The 22,376-nt window shown below is 28.5% G+C and overlaps 1 protein-coding gene and 1 long non-coding RNA gene across 3 annotated transcripts in view; one reads left to right on the forward strand and one right to left on the reverse strand.

Annotated features, from left to right (window-relative positions):
- Window positions 1-611, reverse strand: part of LOC136087776 (uncharacterized) — an 802-nt gene extending 191 nt beyond the window's left edge. Inside the window, exons 1-2 of the long non-coding RNA XR_010642059.1 lie at window positions 514-611; window positions 1-80 (exon numbers count right to left, since the gene is read on the reverse strand). The exon at window positions 1-80 is cut by the window's left edge and continues 191 nt beyond it. This is a non-coding gene — a long non-coding RNA (uncharacterized LOC136087776). The remainder of the gene's footprint in view (window positions 81-513) is intronic.
- Window positions 1-9,850, forward strand: part of LOC136088749 (protein FAM133A-like) — a 40,617-nt gene extending 30,767 nt beyond the window's left edge. Inside the window, exons 5-7 of one of the 2 annotated variants that reach the window (XM_065813318.1) lie at window positions 7,900-8,034; window positions 8,678-8,767; window positions 8,858-9,850. In XM_065813318.1, coding sequence (XP_065669390.1) covers window positions 7,900-8,034; window positions 8,678-8,767; window positions 8,858-9,585 — 953 coding nt within the window. In that variant the 3' untranslated portion in view covers window positions 9,586-9,850. The remainder of the gene's footprint in view (window positions 1-7,899; window positions 8,035-8,677; window positions 8,768-8,857) is intronic. The other variant, XM_065813319.1, reaches the window with a different exon arrangement.
- Window positions 9,851-22,376: the final 12,526 nt, after the last annotated feature.

Consider the following 22,376-nt stretch of genomic DNA (forward strand, 5'->3'; position numbering starts at 1 on the left):
TGCAGGAAAAGTTGAAGTGTTTACTGCACAACCAAGCCATTTTAAATTTGATATGTTTTGAACATTAAAAGTAGAACATACTAAAAGAAAACAATATTTCTATTATACATACATACATGCATACATACATACATACATACATACATACATACATACATACATACATACATACATACATACGTACATACATATATACATATATAGATATATATATATATATATATATATATATATATATATATATATATATATATATATATATATATATATATATATATATATATATATATATATATATATATATATATGCACATCCCTTGGAATTAGGAAAAATGACATCAGCAATGTTTTGCTGACTTAAATCTGTTAGAGGTCAGCATCATGTTGGCAAAAAAAATATTCATTTAAATATTCAAATTTCAGGACTTTTCAGCATTTTCCAAGACTTTGGGAACTCTGTTTATAGTTGTATTATTAATATTTTATTCATTTATAAATCTCAACTACACTTACTATTTGCCATAAATGCATTTAGATCATTGGATGTAGCAACAACAATTTTTGACTCCCCATTACAAGTAACTTTTACAGCTTTTATATTGAATCTACTCAATCTACTTTGTCATTTATATATAAAGTTATAAATAATAATTAATATATATATATATATATATATATATATATATATATATATATATATATATATATATATATATATATATATTGTCAGAAATGTCTAGTTTGCGCATTTTGATGTTGTCAAAGGATAATTAAAAAGTCTTGAAATGAGGCCTATAATTAAAATGGCCTTGTTTCAAGATTAAATTAAATAATTATTCCTGAAAATATAACATCATTTAAACATGTTAAGTATAACGTTAAATATAACATCAAAATACAAATATAACATTATTTTAATAATATAACATTATAAATCTAAGTATTAAGTTATATATAACGTTACAATCCAAACTTTAGAATTGAATGATGTCATAATGATGTTTTTTTTTTTTTAGTGTGTACCACATAGTTCTTCTTGCAGGAGGCATTTTTTTATTCTTGTAATAGTTTGTTAACAATTTTTTTTTTTTTTTTTCTTGAAAAAATGTGCAATATGTAAAAAGCTTCCACAAGCTTCGATTTAATACTTTTTTATTTTACTTCTTGCTTTACTTTTTTTTTAACTGCAAAGATGGAAAAAAACACATGCTGAAACTTTTTAGTCCCTGTGTAATAAGTATAACTAATTAAAATAATAATAATAAAATTGAAAAAGTTTGTTGCTTGGTGGTTTGTTGGTGTTGTGCTCTATTAAAGATCATTTAAATAAAAATGTCACAGAAAGGTCCTGGAGCACTAAAAAAAGTCAAACCAAACAAAGATGAATTCTTAATGCTCAAGAAAGCAGTTGAACTATTAACTAAAAGAGTTGTTAATCTGAAGAAGGAAAAAATGAAATCTGGAGAAGGAAAATGAAATATTGAGAAATAAATCAAATGGCGACAGCTGCAATAGTAAAACAAACATGAACTGGAGTGCTCTATTTAAAACCAAAACTAAATCCCCAGAACAACTGAGCATTTCCAAAGCAATCACCGATATTGTTAAGGATACAGAAAAAAGAGCAAAAAAATTAAATAATATTTGGCCTTCCACAACAAGATACTGACAACCCTAATAACAGTGATCACCAATTAGTTGAAAAAATTTTTAATTCAATCCAAATCAGTGGAAATAAAATCAAAAAAGTGCATCCTTTTAAACCAAAACAAAAATCTTCTTATGTGCCAACAACCTCAACTTCAACAACTATACCGCAACAAAATACAAATAGCCCAGTCTTAGTTGAGTTAATCAATGCCAGTGATCTAAACTTCATTCTTAGCGCTGCCAAATCCTTAAGAACTTCAATAGAATTTGCTAAGGTGTTTATAAATCTAGATCTAAATGATGCAGAGAGATCAAATATGAAAATATTGCTTCAAGAAAGAAAAATTTAAAACAAAAAATTGCAAGCGAATGGAAAACTCAATTTGCCCTTTTGATACTGCATTAGAAGCAATGTCATCATTAAAATCAATGTTTCAAAGCTTACCAAACAGAATTAAAGTAATAATAACACCAGTAAATGCAACTACCACATTAATCCTAAACTCAGTATAAATCATGCTAACAATAACGACAAAACAAAAGTTAAACAATATCCTTTCAAAACCATTAGTTGTGCTTACTTCAATGCTAGATCGATTAACAATAAACTACACTATCTACGTAATCTCCTCGAAAACAGCAATCTTGATATCATACTTATTACCGAAACTTGGTTAAATAAAAATACACCTGATTCATTATTGTTGAATAGAAATAATTTCACAGTATTTCGATATGATCAAAACAGTAAAGGTGGGGGTTCACTTATATTAGTGCGCAATAATATTCACTCACTTCAAACGCATCTTAATATTCCAATGGAACTACTAAATACTGAAATTACGTGTGTTGACGTGTTTGTCTCATCCATTGAGCAAAAAATACGTATTGCATGCATTTATCACCCTCCATGTGCAGCCATCAGTATTTCAAAAACCAAAGCTTTGTGCAAGATAATTTATAAAATTACCGTTACTTGCGGTTCTACATGCATCATAGTCAGTGACTTTAATCTGCCACTTATAAATTGGTCGATTCCAACTAGTTTCGGTGATTCATCTCATGACCTTTTTGTAGAAACGTGTTCCACAAATACTTTAATCCAACTTGTATCCAACAATACCAGACTTAACAACCTTCTTGATCTGATACTAACCAACAACTCTAAAAACATTTTTAATATAGAAACTATTGCCCCATTCACAAGTACCTGCAACCACTGCATGATTATTTTCAATTGTATTTTGGAGAAATATAAACCATATAAAAAAACAACCAAGTATAATTTTTTCAAAGCTGATTATAACTCTATAAACACTGAGTTAAAAAACTAAACTAGTATTTACTTGCCAAACAAAATCAGGATGTTGAAACTTTCTGGCAAACTATCTGTAATTTTTTAATAGAAAAAACAATATCCAACCTCTTGCCATCCGAAAATTAGCCTCCAAAAAATGTATTCTCTATAGAGATTACAAAAGAACAGGTAATCCATCTTTTCATGTTAAATTCAAGAACTACTCTTGTTTATATGATGCAGAAGTTCAAAAAAATTTGCATTTCCAGAGAGAAAGATTTAGTTGTCAAATTCAATATCACAAAGTTAATTTTAATCTCGTTAACAAAAAATCCAAATGCTGTAACTCTGTTGCTTCAAATTGATGGTTCTCTTATCACAGATGATGTTACTTGTATTGTTTGTAAAAATATGTTACTTCAATGATGCTCTGTTACTTCAAATTGATGGTTCTCTTATCACAGATGATTGTGAAAAATCGCAACTTTTGAAAATCTTTTTTGGCTCTGTGTTTTTTACTAACAATGGTATTGCACCAGTCTTAGATTTACCAAAACACAAAAATTCTTTAAATTATATTATGTTTGCTTACAATTCTGTTGTTTCTTATCTACAAAAGCTTCCATCCAAATCTTCCAAATCCCCTGATAAATATCCTGCCATATTTTTAAAGTCAATTGCAAATGTTATTGCTATTCCTTTTTCTATTCTGTTTGAAATGTCTATGTCCAAAAATGTTATACCTAGGATCTGGAAAACTGCAATATGTCCGATATTTAAAAAAGGACATATTTTTACAAACAATACGTGTCATTTCCATGACATGTATTGATTGTAAAATTATGGAATCAAAAATTGCTTAAAGCGTTACAAGTTATTTACTCCCAAATAATTTCATTTCTGTGCATAAGTGCGGTTTCTTAAAGCGTAAATCCACATGTGCACTGATGTTGACAACATTAAATGAGTGGACCACTGCTGTTAATAATAAAAAGATAGTTGATATCATCAATATAGACTTTAATAAAGTCTTCAATACTGTATCTCACCCTAAGTTACTATTTAAGCTGCGTTGTTACGGTATCAAGTATGAGTTGCTAAATTGGGTTACAAACTTCTTGACAAATCGTTCTCAATGTGTTTGTATCAATGATTCATACTCAAACAACATTCATGTAAAAAGTGAAATACCTGAAGGAAAAGTTTTGGGACCCATTTTATTTTTAATTTTTAAAAACGATATGACCTCGTGTATTGAGGGGGATTATAGAATTAAGCTTTTTGCAGGCGATAGCAAGTTGTACCAAGTGAGAAAAGATGAAAATAATATCAACCTTGTCAAAACTCTAAAGAGAATTTCACAATGATAAACAATTGTTAACTCAATATATCTACCAAAAAATGTTTTCACCTGCGATACGGTAAGAATCCATTACCAGTATATTCATACTTTTTGGATATTGATGCGCCTATTGAATCAATTGTTTCAATCAAAGACATTGGGATATTTATTTCTTCCAATATGAAATTTTCCTATCACTGTTCTCATATTGCTAGCAAAGCAAGTTCTTGTGCTTACTTACTCTTAAAGTCTTTCATCAGTAATGATTCTCAACTTTTGATAAGAGACTATAAAGTTTATATTTGACCAATTTTAAGTCATGTACCCCTGTGTGGAATCTGTATCTCTTAAAAGATATACGTTGGATAGAAAAGGTCCAGAAACATTTTACAAGAATTTTCTGCAAACGGTGTTGTATTCTATACAAAGACTATGCCTCATCAATCTTGACTCTCTTGAATGCCGGAGAATAAAGTTTGATCTTTTAATGACTTTTAAAATTATGCACAGTTCGGTTGATTTGCCTTTTTCTGAGTTTGTACTCTCTCTCTCCTACACGTTATTCAACTAGATGTCATACCCAAAAATTAACATCACGTAACAAATACGTCAATGGTATAAGGAGATTTTTTTTTCTGTGAAAGAGTTATTAAGATATGGAATTCTTTACCTCATTATATGGTGCATTCTTCTTCATTGTCTCTATTTAAATCGAATTTAAAAACATACAATATTTAGAAACACTGTTTACTGTTTTAAACTTGTTGTTACATAAGAGTAATTCTCAAATTACCTGTATCACCTTTTTGTATTTTTATTTAAATGCAAAAAAATTGAAATAATAAAAAATATATATATCATAATATATACAATAAGTATGGTGATTTTACAGCACATGTTTTTTAAAATATTTTTAAAATAATGAAAATTTTAAAAACACGATAGCTTCTACTAAACTTTAAAGGTTTTTTTAATCTTATTTTTTTTGAAAACTCCAGCTTTAAGTGATTGCCCAAAATTTGCTGGTTCCAATTTTCAAGTTTCTGTATGTAATTCTAATTCCACTTGTTTAAAAAAGAGTTTATTTTTTTATACTCAACTATATTTGTTCTAAATAATCAAACATCTCACGGAACATTGCAAAGAATATGTAATCATTGCACAGCACATATGCTTGAATCTAATATTGGACATGAGCAAAATAAACTTCAAATTGTGGAATATATTTACAATCTCTTTTTTACTATATTAATCACACTTGTGACTAGACTTGAACTTTAAGACAAGTCATAGGCATCAAAGTCATGTTCTAAATCCTATTTAGTTTTGAAAGCATTTAAAAAGTATATTTTTGTTCAAAAGTTATTTTTTGGTCATTTATAAAAAGTGTAGAAACATACAACACAAAACATACACAACATAAAATACAACACAACATAAAAGTAAATTCAAAAGTTAAATTTACTTTTATATGTGGCAGTGGAGTAGTGGTAGAGTGCTCATCTCTGAATTTGATCCCAACCATGCTCCTGATAGTATTACGCTCAACTTTCTACGTGTAGTGGCCTTGTTCGTTAAGGTTTGTGTTTCAAAGTTATAGAGTTGAGAGAGAGTTAAAAAACCACAACTAAAGTACAGAGTTGAGAGAGGGTTGTAACCAGAACTAAAGTAGCCTCCTTGACTGTAGTGGCTTTCATTGCATTAAGGAGGTGTATTGAAATTTTTTAAAAAAAAGACTACATCAAATTCCTTTAAAGTTCAATTACAAATAATTAATTAAAAAATTATTTTGAAATAGTTTATCATTATTTCTTCTTAAGAAGAGCAAGGGAACTGCAATTTGATTTTTTCATGTTTTTTAAATTACCAAAAAGTGATAAAAGACTGCATTTAAAAATGTGATTTATTGTTAAAATTTGTCAATAAAAATGGTTTTAATGTAGTTGTTTTATTTTTTATAATCTTATCAAATATAAAAACATTTTTTGTTAATATAAACATTTTATATATTACATGAAAAAAGAACTTAAAATAATGGTAATATATAAGTTTTTTGAACCATAAAAAGTTGTAGTTGGTTTCAGCAGATTAACTTTAGCATCCAATCCAGTATGCCAATATCAGATGACATCAAATTTGTGTATCGGAGTACTAATTTAAAGTTTATTTAAAGTTATTTGTTTTCTCATTAAACATTTTTATTAAAATCTTAACTTAAAATGCTTTTTTTTTTTTAATCCATTTTGTTTATTAAGGTTCCAATCCATTCTTGCTTAATTATCTGGTCTTTTAAACATTCTGCCTTTCTCAAACTGAAACCTTAAATACCAAATTTATATTTAAGAACTTTTAAGGTAAGTTTAAATATCAACAAGCAAATAGTGAAAATATGGTGAAAAAATAAACCTGTTTGTTATCTTCAGAGACATACATAATGTGTTTCAAAACATCCCTTGCATTGTTTCCTAGGATAAAATCATGCTACTATTGATTAGTTTGAAAATAAGTTGTTTTATTTTAATTTTTTTATTATTGCTGATTTTTAATATCTATTAACTTCAAATCTATTGTCAAAATTATAACTAGCAAGATCGCACCTACATGCATAAATATAAAATAACTAAAAAAGCTTCTTTCTTTTTCCCAAGTAGCATTAATTTTTTTGAGGTTTAACAGTTATTTAGTTGTTGTTTTTTTTATTTGTAGGCGTTTTAAGTTAAATGCCAAAGTTTTAAAAAATATATACTCTTTTAAAACTTTTTTTAAATGTTAAATGTTAACCTATTTATGTAATCTATAGCAAAAAAAAAACAATTTATATTTTATGTATTTTCTATTTTGTATTGAACTTACAGCAAATAAGTATTATTTATTTATTTTTCTATCAGTTTATATTAAAGGCAAATAAATACTTAGGTTAAATGTTTTTTTACTCACTGGTATAGTGTTAGTATTAAATACAGTATGTTACTGTCTAAATATAAAACTAATTGTCTAAAGTTTAAAATATACTCACTGTCTAAAAATTCTATAAACATGGTGTATTACGAACTTTAAGATAGTTTTCAAATGTTTTAAAAAAAGGGTCCTATTTTTACTACCCATCCCAAAACTAATTTCAACAGATTACCATTATACACTTTTATCTTACACTAACCTTTATAAAAGCTTCTATTTCAATTATTAAAATGAAGAGGACATTACAATTGGGAAGAAATCTAATTTGATACCATTATGTTTATCACTTTATACTGTTATTATTGCAGAATATTTAATACAATGTACAATTCCCACATTTCTATTAAATTTTTTTCTAAATTGTTGTCTAATAAACTGGTTTGAAACACATTAGACAGAAAGATATTCTGGTTTGTTTGAGATAAGGCCATTTACATTAAAAGTAAATGAAAAAAAAAAAGCTTTTAACCAATTTGTATTGAATATTCATAATATGTTTTGGGAAAGTCACAGTTATCAAAAAATAAGATCGTTTGAGATTTTGATTAGCATACTTATTATAATCACAGCTAAAAAAAATTCATAATTAGTTAATGATAATTTTTACATAATGATGTCACTTAAATTTTATTTTAATTATTTTTTTATTTAGGTCCTCCTATATCTGTTTATTTGAATATTGCACAATGTATCAACTTACCATACCAAAAGAAAAATAAGAAAATTAAAAAAAACAAACTAGAAACTCCTGACAATCTTTGTGTAAGATGGAAACCCTTTGGATCTGGTAAGGATCTTTGTTTTGAAATTTTTTTTTTGAAAAAAGAGCAAAGTTTTGGTACTACAATATCAATACAATTTAACTAATTAAATGAAGTGTGTGTGTGAGTGTGTGTGTGTGTCTATATATATATATATAGTTAAGTTTGAAATTTAATTTCGTATTGTCAAAATTAAAAGTAAAACAGTAAAACTATAATATACTGTGTGTTATCAAAAAGAGATTACAAGTATTTTATTTGCCACAAATGCATTTACTTGCTACAAATATATTTAGTTTCTACAAATACATTTATTTGCTAGAAATGCATTTATTTGTTACAAATACATTTAGCTGCTACAAATGCATTTATCTGCTACAAATGCATTTATTTGTTACAAATACATTTAGCTGCTACAAATGCATTTATCTGCTACAAATGCATTTAGTTGCTACAAATACATTGATTTGTTACAAATGCATTAACTTGCTACAAATACATTTAGTTGCTACAATTACATTTATTTGCTACAAATACAATTATTTGCTACAAATGCATTTACTTGCTACAAATACATTTAGTTGTTACAAATACATTTAGTTAGTACATTTATTTGCTAAAAATATACATTTATTTGCTGCAAATATATGAAGTGCATATTATTTTTAGATGAACCCTACAAAAAGTATTTATCAAAGCAAATTACGACAACATTAAAAAAAAGTCATGTAAAGAAATCAGAAGTACCCTTTAGTTCAGGTGAGTCTACTTGTATACAATCAGATAAAAACAAACAAAATATTGACATTGACCAAATAAGTTATTTATATTCTTTTGATCTTAATTTAGAAATCAATTTAAACTTCTCAAATTTAGAGAAACCTGAAAGTGTAAAAAAAACAGTTGAGGTTTCAAAAAAAGTTCCGGATGGTGCAAATCCAGTTGGTGTTAAAAACATATTAGAGAAGAATCACACTTTAAATAGACTTAAGAGAAAATTAAATGATGAAGAACCTGAAGTTTTCTCTTCTAACACAGAAAATTTGAGTGATTTCGTTAAGCCTGCGCGTAAGAAGAAACGTAAGACGAGAGATGGCTTAAATGAAGCGCTGAATATAAAAAATAAAAATATTACAAACAGTTTTAATTTTAGTGAAAACGAATGTACTGAAACAAAAGAAAAAAAGAAAAAGAAGAAATCGATTGTTAGTGATGGTAATATTAACATTAGTAAACACGAAAAAAATTACGCTTTAATGGAAAATAATGAAGAAAAAAAAGGAAAAAAAAACACATCGATTATTAGCAATAGCAGTGAGGTTAACGACGAATGTAATGAAATAACTGAATTAAAAAGAAAGAACAAAAAGAAAAAAAGTAAAGATCACGATAACGATGCTGCTAATGAAAAAAACTGTATAGTAAATGAATTTAATGAAATTATGGAAGAAAAGAGAAAGAAAAAAAAGAAGAAACATCGTAATAACTGCGACGAAAACAATGAAAAATATATAGTTAAAGAATCTAGTAAAATATTGAAGAAAAAAAAGAAAAAGGTAAAAGCAGAGTCTTCATAACAATATTACTTGTAACCAATTTGTAAAGTGAAAGATTGTTAATGAGAAATTTGTAAAATGAAAGAATGAAAAATGAGTAATTTGTAAAGCGAAAGAACGGAGAAAGAGTAATTTGTAAAGTAAAAAAATGTTGAGTATGAAAAATAAGAGAAAAATAAAACAAAGTTATGCTTGAACAAATTTTATTAATCAAAAAATATAAAAATTACTGATTTAAAAATGTTTAGAAAAAACAAATAGAAAATAGATTTCTTTTCTTTTTCAATGCTTTTTTTTTTTTTTTTTAATGATCAGTCGGATTTAAAGGTTTTAGTAGCGCGCGCATTTTATTTTTGTGTATTAAGATATTTAAAAAACGTGAATAATTGTTTGTGCTTGGGTGAAGTTTTACTACAATTTCATCAAAATTGCACTTTTCTATAATTTTTTTTAGTCGATAAGAATTCATTTATATCGAAACACGTGTGGACTTAACGTAGACAAAAAAAATTTTATTGTCGCTTTTCTTACGTCAACAAAATGACGATATGCGTAAGAAAGACTAGTATAGATTTTTCAAAAAAAAACGTTAATTGAAAAAGCAACGTTATTTTTGGAATATTTTCTCGTCCCAATATTTAAACACTTCACCCTCTCCTTGGCCGACATTATTTTTGGAATATTTTCATGTCCCAATATAAAAACACACCAATAATTTTTCAAATAAATAATTTTAAAGTCGGTTTTTAGAAAAAGCGAATATAGATTAAGAAATCAAAAAGGATAGAAAAGACCTAATTTGTTAGGTGTTTTTTATCCGTATTTTCGGCGTAAGTTCCTGGCAAAAAGTTTCAATTATTTATGTTTACGCATTAACACCTTTTTAACAAATAAAGCAATATTTACCAAGAACTCCTTTACCAAGTTAAAGATTTCATTGCACTTTTGTGAGACATGCATTAAGTATGACAATGTCTCGCTGTTGTGAGACATGAATTAAGTGAGAAAGTAATTAATTTGGTTTAAGTGGGAAAGTAAAGTTATAAAATGTATAAGAAGCTAAAACAGATAAAACTTACTTGCTTTTAATAAAAGATATGTGCTCATTTAATCGGTATTTCTTATTTATCATAAAACCTCTTTTCTGTGCTGGTAGAAAGAATCCAAAAACTGTAGTCCGTGTATTTGTCAACAGGGACGAAAAAGCAAAAAAATGAAAAGTAAGTTTAAATATAAAGCGTAATTAAGACAAATAAGAATGATGAAATATGAATGACAAATAAAATTCAGCATATTGCGTCACGTGCATTAAAGCTATTCATTTAAATGCTATCTCTTCCTCTAAAATGCAATCTGCTTTCGCCACAAAAGGATTTATTGATTGGAAAAAAGCTTGAAATAAATAAAACGCTCATAGAGATCTCAGTCGTATAAAGAAGCAACATTGTGTGTTTTTATCGGCTTTCATTCAATAGAAATTCCTGATGCTAATTTTAATCGTAAATATCATTCAGTTATCTATACTGCAATAAAATGCACGTTTCAAGTTTTTTTTACTCTTTATAATCATCATATAAATATTGCGGGCTGTATCTTTTTACTGCTTTATCAATTAAGGTTTCTTATTTTTGCAGGAAATTTTCCTCTTAATTTATGCTTAGAGCTAAAAACTTTTTCGTATGTCATTTTACGAATGAGCCTCAAACCGGATAATGTTCACAGACAATGTTACGATGGTGCGGGTGCTACGGCAGGCATTAAATCGAAAATGCCTGTATACACATTGTTATGGACATGCCTTGAATCTTGCTATAGGAGATTCTACTAAAAATGTTAAACTTTTGTCAGAAATCTTTGGAACAATAAAAGAAATTTGTAAACTCGTAAAAAAATTTCCAAAAAGATAAACTCATTTAAAAGAACTCCGTGAATTAAGCGAAAATGAAAACTGTAATGTTCATTCATTTTGTTCAACTCGCTGGACTATTCGTGGGGAATCATGCCAAGCATTAATCGAAAAATACGACGAGCTTATGGATTTATGGGAGTGGTTGTTTGGAAATGTAAAGGAAACTGAAATGATAGCGCGTATAAGTGATGTTATGATATACATGCAGCAATTCAATTTTCGTTTGGGTTGTCTTTTGGGGAAAATGGTTTTAATACAAACAGATAACCTGTCACGAACTTTACAGGATAGCATATGTTGAAGGCCACCATTTTACTTCTAATACGGTCAAATTATTGATGTCTACTACAAATAATCAGTCATTTGAGGGATTTTGGAAACTTGTCAAATCCTTGCAATTACAATTGCAGTTTGAAGTTCCTTATATTCCAAGGAAGAAAAAACGTCCTGCTAGAATCGAAAGTTGTTATACTGGTAATACCACGTACTATCCTGATACAACGGAGGAGATATGTCGAAAGATCTATTACGAAGCTCTTGATAACGCAGCTGAAACATTCACAACTCTTTTTGATCGTATTTGAAAATTGTTTTAGAAAAGATGAATTGCTCAATTGCAAACTCTTAGGTTCTGTTTAAACAAAATAGTCGTAATTTCAAACAAATTAGTTTAATTTTTACAAAACTTAAGTGCGTGGGAAATGCGCTTTATGATGTTATTTTGGCGAAGCTTCTTCAGGTTATGTCTCCAACTAACGCTGCAAGCGTAATGTCACTTTCCGCTTTAAGACGCGTGAAAACGTATCTTCAATCAACTAACAAACGCTTGAATCATATAATGTTATTATATATTCATAAAGATAATTATATATTCATAAAAATAGACTGACGCAATCGATATGATTAAAGTTGCGAAAGAGTTAGTTGATTGGAAAGAAAAAAGCATAAACGTTTTTGGACGTTTTTTTAAATACGATATTCAATGTCAACTTAAACATGTTAGCAAATTCACCCACACATAAAGAGCTGCAGGTTTACCTTTCTATCTTTTAAATCAAGTACAACATAAAACAAAATTCCCTTTATTATACATTGCAAGCAAAATCATAAGGTTTTATTCTGATTCACCCGCAAAGTATTTGACCTAGCCAGTAGTATTTCCCCCTCCCCCACCTCTTACCCATATAAGTTTGGATGTATGATATTTCGTGTGTTATAAAGTTGTTTTTATACAATAGGAGAGATAAGTACGAGGACAAAAAAATTTTTTTTAAAAAGTAAACTTTGACAAGTAATTAAAAAAATTAATAAATTTTAAAAAATTGCTATAAATTTCCAAAATAAAAATGCTTTTAAATGCGGGATTCCAAAAGATAAATGCTTTTAAACTCAAAGGATTTAAATAAAAAAGGGCAGAAAAAATTAAAAAACCTAAAATTGCGTTTTTGGGCTAAATTTTAAAACAACATATTTTAAGCTAGCCAACATATTGATGGTTACCTGAAAAATTGCTATCGACATACCTGAAAATGAGTGCACTTACACTAAGCACTATTTGATTCCTTTTAACAGATAGATTTTCAAAATATCAAACTAAATTATGCGTAATGAGTAATTATATAGATATTCCTCAAATTTTAGTGTTTTTTTGACGTTTTAGAGAGCTTTGATTCCGAAAATAAACATTTATAGATCATTAACAAAAATCTATATGTTAAATGAATTTAACGGGTGATACGGAAGTTATCGGACAAAATAAAAACGTCAATAACTTATTTATAAATAAAAAAACAAATTACTATTATATTTTTTTTAAATAAAGCATTTATCTCTTAATAAAAATATATTATTTTTTATATGAAAAACACCATCTGCAATTGATCTCAATTTTGCTCTGACGCCTTTCATATGCGACTGTAAAAAGTTTAAATCAATTTCTTGTAGTTTTAGTTTAATGCGATCAATCAAAACTTGCTCTGTTGAAGCTTGCCAATCTCCCTCGTAAACCTTCTGTGCCAAATGTCCCCAAAAATTTTCAATTGGTCGTGCTTAAGGCACATTTGGGGGATTGGATTCTTTATCAATGTAATAGACATATTGGTCCATCCAATTTAGAGAATCTTTAGAATAATGAGAACTTGCTAAATCTGGCCAAAATAAACAGTTAAAGTCTCCATGATACTTGTTAATAAATGTAAGAAGTCCTTTTTTCTAAACATTCATTAATATAGGTTGATGAATTGATCGCTACAGCCTTGGAAGTGCGAAACAATGGCTCGGACATACCACGGTCAGATATGGCTATCCACATAAATATTTTTTTTGGAAATTTCTCTTTTCCTATAAAACGAACACTTTCTGGGCATGTCTTTTTGTTGTTTGTGTTGTATCCAGAATTTCCAGACATGTTGTCCCCTGCAAAACAAAAGTATTTTTTGTCATCGATGACTAGAAGCGATTTTGTGTTATAGAGTTGGTTAACTAGTTTCCTGCTTCTTTTCTTTGCCTTTATTTGTTGTTCTATAATGTATTTTGGAGTCTTTTCACATTTTCTATATTTAATATTCATTTTTTTTAACTGACAACCAATTGTCGATTGATTTACACCGAATTTAATACCTATTTTTCTCTGACTGACCCCTTTTCGATTGTTGACAAGTCTCGTTAATTCGGCTTTCTTTTCTCTAGTCCAGGATGTCGGACGACCAGGGTGCTTTCTATCAGAAAACGATTGAACAGTTTTAAGTCTTTTTAGGTTATCATATATTGTACTTCGAGCAAATCCTTCCTTTTCATAATGATTTACGATTTTTTTTATATTAGGTTTATTTACAAAAAACATTTTTAGTCGCTTTCGAAAAGATTCTCGTTCAGCTGTATTTAACCTCATTTTACCACAAAAACTGATTATTATGCTAAAATAATAATTAGTTTTTGTGATAAAATCAAAGATAAACCCCAAAAACTAATTATTATGCTCAAATAATGAAATTAGGATTTGTCCGATAACTTCCGCATCACCCGTTAATGGTTATTTTGAGTACCTCATTACATCATTAAAAGATGATGTACCTCCGTCTCCAAGATATTCTTTATATATTATCTTATTTTTTTGTAAAGATCTGCTAAACATATTCAAAGCTCCTACAGATTCCATACTACCATATGAACCCTCGTGGTTCGATTCACACTGGTAATCAACTAACGAATGGTCAGATTCACATTTATCCAAGCTGGACAATACATCTAACTTTCCTAAGCTAGCCCCAAAATTCTCATAATCAGCAGGTTTTGATTTAAGGGATTCAGATGGTTTGAACCCATTCTACTTTCTGCTCTTTCTTCGAGCACTATTCTGCTTATTTGGCTTTTATTTAATTTAAATATACTACAAATCTAAATGATAAACAAACATCAGCATCTAAAATAAACAAAATTTTCAAATATGTCACTTATTATGAAACGCTTTTAGTGGTTAAGAACAGTGACTTTTAGCAATATCTGGTTCTTCGCTCTGGTTGTTCGTTTTGAATTTTACTGATCTATTATTTTAACTGATTGCTTCTTCGAAGGCAGTTTATAACATATTCACGCCATATTTAAAAAAGGTGACCATTAGACAAGGAGTTAATAAATTTTTGTATACTATTAACTATATTAGAACAATTATTTTAAAGATTTGGATTAGATTGCATTGAAGGCGCCGAAACTCAAATTATGGTAGATTTATTTTTCTTAGTCTTTGTTAGTTGTTTGATAGGTTAATCGAAGAGAGCGAGGCTTCGATAGACGCGCTATTTACACAAATTTCCAAGGGGGAAATTAATAGTTTTATACAATCAGCCAATCCAAACGATTAAGTTTATGACAATTTGATTAGCGTAACAGAAAGGATTCAACCAAGTCTATATAAGTTTTTAAATAAAGAGCCCAAATATGCATTGCGTATTTAAGTTGTAGTTTTATTAATACTTTGCTTTTATTTGAGAGTTATATTTTCATCAATGATAGTAAATGTCTTTTTTAGCATACTAAGAATTTGTAGGGATTTAGAGACAACTGTTTGAATATGTATGCTTCACTTGAGGTTAGACGTAAAAATGATTCCCAAACCACGCTATTTATTAGAGCTTTTTAGGCATTGATTTATATTTTGTAGAAAGTAAATTTAATGAAAGTTGGTTTGACAGTAATGAATAACAGCATTTTCAAATATTTTACCAATTTGAACTCGTTAATCAAGCGTAGACAATCCTGCAGATAAATAAGATTAGCCTGCAATGAAATATTAGAAAAAAGTTTAATTTTATCGGCAAATATCTCAGAAGTTTCATTTAATTTTACAAAATTGTTTGTAAAGAAAATGAAGAGGTGCGGGCCAAGAATAGAACTTAGAGGAACACAACTGAGAGCATCAACCCAAACAGAGCTGGTATTGTAAATTGTAACGCGTTGCTTTCTATGTACTAAAAAGGAATTATTTGATTGTAAGAGTTGCCGTTTATTCTAAATGATCTTAATTTAAACATCAAGCCAGTTGTGGGGTACAGAATCAAAAGCCTTGCTGAAATCAAGATAAATTACATCAATTGACTGGTGATATGCTGTAGGAGACTAAATAATATCAATTAGATAATTAATTTCTATTATTAGTTACACATAATATACGATGAAGAAAGTTATGTTGATTTGTAGAGAGCATGTTATTATTGTTATTGTGCTTTAAGATTTTGTTCTTTACAATTTTTTCGAAGATTTTGTAGGCAACATAGGTTAGTGAAATAGGTTCATAATTTTCAGCAAGTAATTCATCTCCCTTTTTAAAAGACCGGACTAATATTTGAATTGAGAGTTCAGAAGATCAACTATATCAGGAAGAGCTTCAATATTTCTGCTGGAAATGTCTTTGAGAAAACAAACTCTATTATTAATATTTAGTTGTTTGTTAATATATTTGTAGACAAGTTGTGGGTTGTTCTGGGATTTTAAAATAGTTTATTTTTGTGTGCTCTTTTTACTTAAAATATTTTAGCTTATAAGGAACGATTTAGAATATTATAATTATTTTTTAATTTCAGTATTTTTCCTTTAGTTAAGCGCTTGATATGCCAATTAGATTTTTTTGTTTTTTATATTTGGGAGGTTAAAATCACCATCAATCAAACAGTCATTGTAAGGCTTTATAACTAAGCAATGAGCAACATATTTTATTGAATTAGCATCATTTGGTCTATATATACACCTCATATGTTTATTGTTGGGATCCCTAACTTATTCTATTTGTCTAGAACTGATTAACTTAATGAGAGTAATATGAGTCAGTAATTAGATAGCTACACAGCAACCTCGACGTCCTCGACCTCAATATTTTGTACTGAGTCATTTCGAAACCGTGTTTTGGAGACAGGAGTAACATGATAATTAAACTTTCTAGATATTGCAATTAAATCAGCCAATTTTTTCGCAAGTATAATAACAATTGACGCAATAGTTTGTTTTTTTGTTATGATGATACTCTTATTATGATGATACTCTTATATATAGATAACTTTTGCATTTTAAATTTTTGATAAAAAAGTGGATAAAAGGTAGTAATGCTTATGTAGTGGCTAGTATACTTTTGAGTTTGAAATCTAAAAAATATACAAAAACTCCGCTGCTTTGTATACCATACCTAAAGGACGATGTTTTTAATTTACTGTTTAATTAATTACTCTTTATTCTTAACGGATAGTTAAAATATTTTTTAGCTTCAGTCAATTTTTTTGCAGCTGCAAATTTCTTGGGTTGCTTTCAGAAACATTAGATAGTTCGACGATAATTGGTCCTGGTTTAGAGGACATAGATTTAATACGTTTGACAAATTTTGGCTTTGTATCAGATGCAATAGAAGCTAAGATGTTCTGAACCGTTTCGTTTTTGTCTATATTATATAATATATTTAACTATATTATATATATTATATAATATAGTTACATTATAACTATATTATAACGCTTTGCTATATCATTTTGTTCAGTTAAGGGTATTTTTAATATGGTTCTAAGTATTATTATCTACATCTGTTAATTAGAAGATTCTTTAATGTCATAAATAATAACATTTATTCACGCTCTTTGTTTTATTGTTGCTCAATGGCGAACCCGTTGATAACTGTTAGTTGTTTAATAGGTTTTTTTTATGTTCTTGCTTGCAACTGTAATCCAGCTGGATTCAATCCTAAAAGTTGTTGTATTAGTTTTATCATTAGAATTTTGAACGAATCTATTTTCAACTGTTCTTGCTTTATAACTTGTTCTAGTTCAGATATTTTGGCCGACAAATTTGCAGATTCAGCTTAAGTTTTTTAATTGCGAATCGGCTTGTTTTAATTAAGTAGCTGTCAAATTAGTTATCACAGATGAGTTTTTTTTTATGTCTGTGGTACTTTTATTTTTTATTTATTCACTTCAATAATTAATTATAAATATTTACTGATTTTTGTCAAAAGTACAAAATAAAAAGAAAACTAAAAAAAAATGATTGAAATAAAACAAACAGAAAAATCAGGTGCAACGCAACTAACCAGATGTCAGAGATGTTTTTTTTCTTTGTTTTTTTTTGTTTTAGTTATACCTTGAGAAAAGAAATTTAAGATTTTGGGGGCCTAATGACAGGTTTTTGTTGTTTTTTTTGTTTGTTTTTTTTGAGGAGGGGGGAAGGAAAGCGAAAAATGCAAATTTTGAAAAACATCATATGTTTTCTTGAATAGTATTTAAATTTAACTCATTTGTACCGTATTTGGTAGCTACGGTACAATTAGTTAATATTTAATAACTTATCAGGTCAGGTTATCCTGCTACTGGTAACATGTAACCCAGTACAACCTGCTTCATGTTCAAGTTCTTCTTGAATCAATACATGGGTTTTATTGTGTCTCTGTTTTTATGACTAGGCAACCTATTCTGAGAAGAATAAGTTACCTGAAAAGAAAGTGAGGATTTCTGGAAGATCGTTAAAGTAAATTAAAAAAAGTATTGAGCCAACGAAAGAACCTTGAGGAACCCCTATAGTTGCAGGAAATGAAGAAGAGTGTTGTTCATCAAAGCTAACTTTTATATACGTTTGGTAAGAAAGAACTCAATAATCTTAAAGATGTTACCTGATACACCGTACAAAGAGAACTTATTTAGAAGACCAGCATGCACAACTTTAAAATATCGAGAGCAATTGCCCTAACCTCTCCACATCTATCTAAAGAACGATAAAACCTATCGGTTATTACCGTTAACAAATCAGCTATAAAACTAGACTCAGCGGGCAAAAAACGTATGCTAAATGTCTTTAGCTTGTTCAAATTGGTCATAGATAATATCGTAAAAAGTGAAGTCTTGAGATAGAGGAGAGAGATTTAGAACAAAGAGAAAGGTAAAAGAGTGAAGTGGTGCTAAACAAAAGCACATAAAAGAACACTCTGTGGAATCAAAACAAGTTTCCTTACAAATCGGGAAATTCTTACGAATGTAAATATAAGGTGGCATTGTTCGCTGATGATACTACCATTTATTTTTGTTTTGATAAAGAGCCAATACTCTAATTGCTTGGAGGGGGAATTTGAGCTTGGAATGAATTTCACTTCTACTACAGATTGGAACTCTCAGTGGCTGGTGAACTTTAACTCACATAAAGCTTTTTTTTTTTTACCTAATCGTTATTGCAGTAATCCAGATCTTATATTTATGAACGGTAATGTACTCAATGAGCCATCTACTCTCGTCTTCTCGGATAAACTCGTACTTCCAATCTTTCTTGAAAACCATTTATCAAATCGATTTCAAATTTAGCATATGCTAAGGTTGCATCTCTTTATTGTGCTCTATACTTTCTTACTCCGGATTCTATTTTTTATCTCTATAAATCTCAAATCCGTTTTTGTATGGAATACTGTTGCTATATCTGAAACGGATCTTTGAATGATGCACTTTCTCTTTTAGTCAAGATGCAATAACACATTGTAAACATATTTAGACCAGCTCTATCAGCCAACCCTTAAGCATTGTCACATTATCGTAATGTTGCTTCTTTTTCTCTTTTCTATAAATACTATAATTGGCACTGCTCTAAAGAGTTAGAGTCTCGTGTGCCATCCACTAAAATTCATTCTCGCGTTACTCGTCATTCAACTAAGTGTCATCTTTTTTCTGTAACTGTTTCTAAGTTCTCTAAAAATTTTGTTTTTGTATAGTTTTTCCCCTCAAACATCAGTTCAATAAGGATTCTCTCCCTTCATCTTAATATGAAAAAAATATATCAGGAAAATAATTATTTTCCTGATTTATATAATTTGCAATCTTTCAAGTTGTCTGTCAATCGTTATCTTGTTTTATAAACTTCATGTTTTCTTTTCCAGTAACTTTCAACTTTAATAGTGGTTGCTTGCAGTCTCGTTGGAAGTAAAGATGTTTAAAAAAATAATAATAAAATGGGTTAAACTTTAAATATATCACCATTTATTAAACTTAAAATATGAAATAGAAATTTAAATAAAAAATATATTTTATTGAACTTAAGTTTGTTTAAAGCGATGTCCATTTTTGTTGTGGTAAAACAAATAAATATCTTTACAGGTTCTCTTTATGTTTATGATATATAATATCTTGATACGGAACTCTATGATAATTTGTTATAAGTTCCATAAAACGCTCCAATTAATTATGGAGTTATTATTATATAACCATACTATCTAATAGAAATAACAATAAACAAACCAATAACTTTTCGCATAACCAAATAATCGTTTAGTAAAGAAATAACATATCGAAAATATAAGTGAAACTCAATTTTTACTTGCTGCTCTCAAGTTATAATGTACAAAAATTAATTTTTCACCACTTTCTGGTGGAATCCAGATTCTATTAGGTTGCCACCTGTTCTAAATAGCTTTTTACTTTCTACAGAAGAAGGTGGTATTGAAAGAAACTTTTGAGCTGTTTTCTTTAAGTTTTTAAAGAGTTTCCACAACTTTTCCATCATAATAGTGGACTTTTTTTTTTCCGCGACAAGAGGGAGTTTTAAGTACTCTTCAATTTCCGTATTTATCATGTGTATATTGGAGTTAAATCTTTTCATTTTGTTTGATATTTTCAGTATTTACAAAATTGGAATCATCATTAGTTATCAGTTTTGGAACTAGCATAAAACATTTTTTTTTAGATAAGCTGATTTTACAATTCATTTGTGTTAAATTTTTGTTAAAACTCATTATACTTTATCATATAGACATTCTAAGCAGAAATTTCATGAAGATAAAAATATTACTTTCTGAAAAATTTCATGATAATGTTAATAGTGCTAATTATGACATTTATGCGGTAGTGGTGTAGTGATAAAGCGCTCGCTTTAAAAGCGAGAGGTTCCGAGTTCGATCCCCACCACGTCCCTAATAGTACCGCGCTTAACTTGTTTCTCCGCGCAGCGACCTTGTTTGTCAAGGTTCGTGTTTCGGAGTTATAGAGTTAAGAGAAGGTTATAACCACTATTAAGTAGCCTCCGCATCTGTAGTGGCCTTCTAGGCCTTGAGGAGATAAATAAAATAAAATAAAAAATCCCATGAGGATTCAATGTGTTCTGTAGGTTCGTCTCAATCAAAATCAGAGGGCTCAAGTTCAAAATCATATTGTTGCATTTCTTGCTCATGTATTCAATTTCTTATTTTATTCTTTTTTATTTCTTATTTTATTCTTCTTTTTGATATGTCAATTTATATCTAGGTTTACAAATAATGGAAAAACATAAACACTTATCATGTAAAAATGTACCCAGTTTTTTTTCTACTGATTCATTTATTTGCTCAACTAAAGTAATTATACTAAAAAAGCATCACGTACTAAAACTTGATTAAAAAATTCTGTCAGAACCATAATCAAAGGAATAACATCTGACAAATATACGAAAGAGTAACATCTAACAAATATGATTCACGTTTGCTGAGATTAACAGTTAAAGTATTAGATTTTAAAAAAAGAAAAAATTTATTTAATAAACCAATTGGAATGAACTTAATGTCGATTGGGTTACATGATCAGCAAATATGATTACATAATAATAAACAGTATAGGTTGCTCTTTAATCAAGCATTCTTTTAATCATGTTAAAAGAATGCTTGATTAAAGAGCAACCTATACTAACCTATATATTAAAAAAAAATTTGCAGTCAAAATTGCAGTCAAAAAAAATAAAATTTTTTTTGACTGCAATTTTGACTGCAAATTTTTTTTGACTGCAATTCGATCACGGGTTTCCGATGGAAAACCGCTCGCATTGATCACTCTTCCATACAAAGTTACAAGTTCTAATATAATAAAATTGACTTTGTTAAAATAATAACTAGATTTTATAGAAACGTCGCTAAAAAAATTGGCTTTAAAAAAACCGTTAAAAAAAGTGATTTTTTATTAATGTTAAAAAACGACAGTTTTTATGTAAACTAGTAATCTAAATACGAAACTATTATTATTTTTGATATTTTTATAAAATTTTATATCTCTTTAGACCTAACATGGCATACTTTTGAAGAATTATTTTTTTCTATACTACTAAGGACCTGTCTGATGTTTAAGGGTAAAAATGGACACTTCTTGTAAAGCATTTTCAGTTTTTACAACTGCTTCTGGTTTCATACATGGATTGGCAAATAAGTACGTATATATATTTAATATAAAATAGTACGGAATACAAAGCCGGCGCGAGTTGGTGTCACGTGGGGAAAATCCTTACAATTTTTGCTGATAAAAAAAATAGATCAGTCTTTTTTTTTTATCAGCGAAAAAAAAAGATCGTCCGACTGACTGGTCTACATTTGCCGACTGACAGTCTAAATTTGCTGACTATCTAAAATCTTTACGTTTGCCGACGACTTTTTAAA

Source organism: Hydra vulgaris, chromosome 12 (genome assembly GCF_038396675.1).
Source record: "Hydra vulgaris chromosome 12, alternate assembly HydraT2T_AEP".
Lineage (NCBI taxonomy): Eukaryota > Metazoa > Cnidaria > Hydrozoa > Anthoathecata > Hydridae > Hydra > Hydra vulgaris.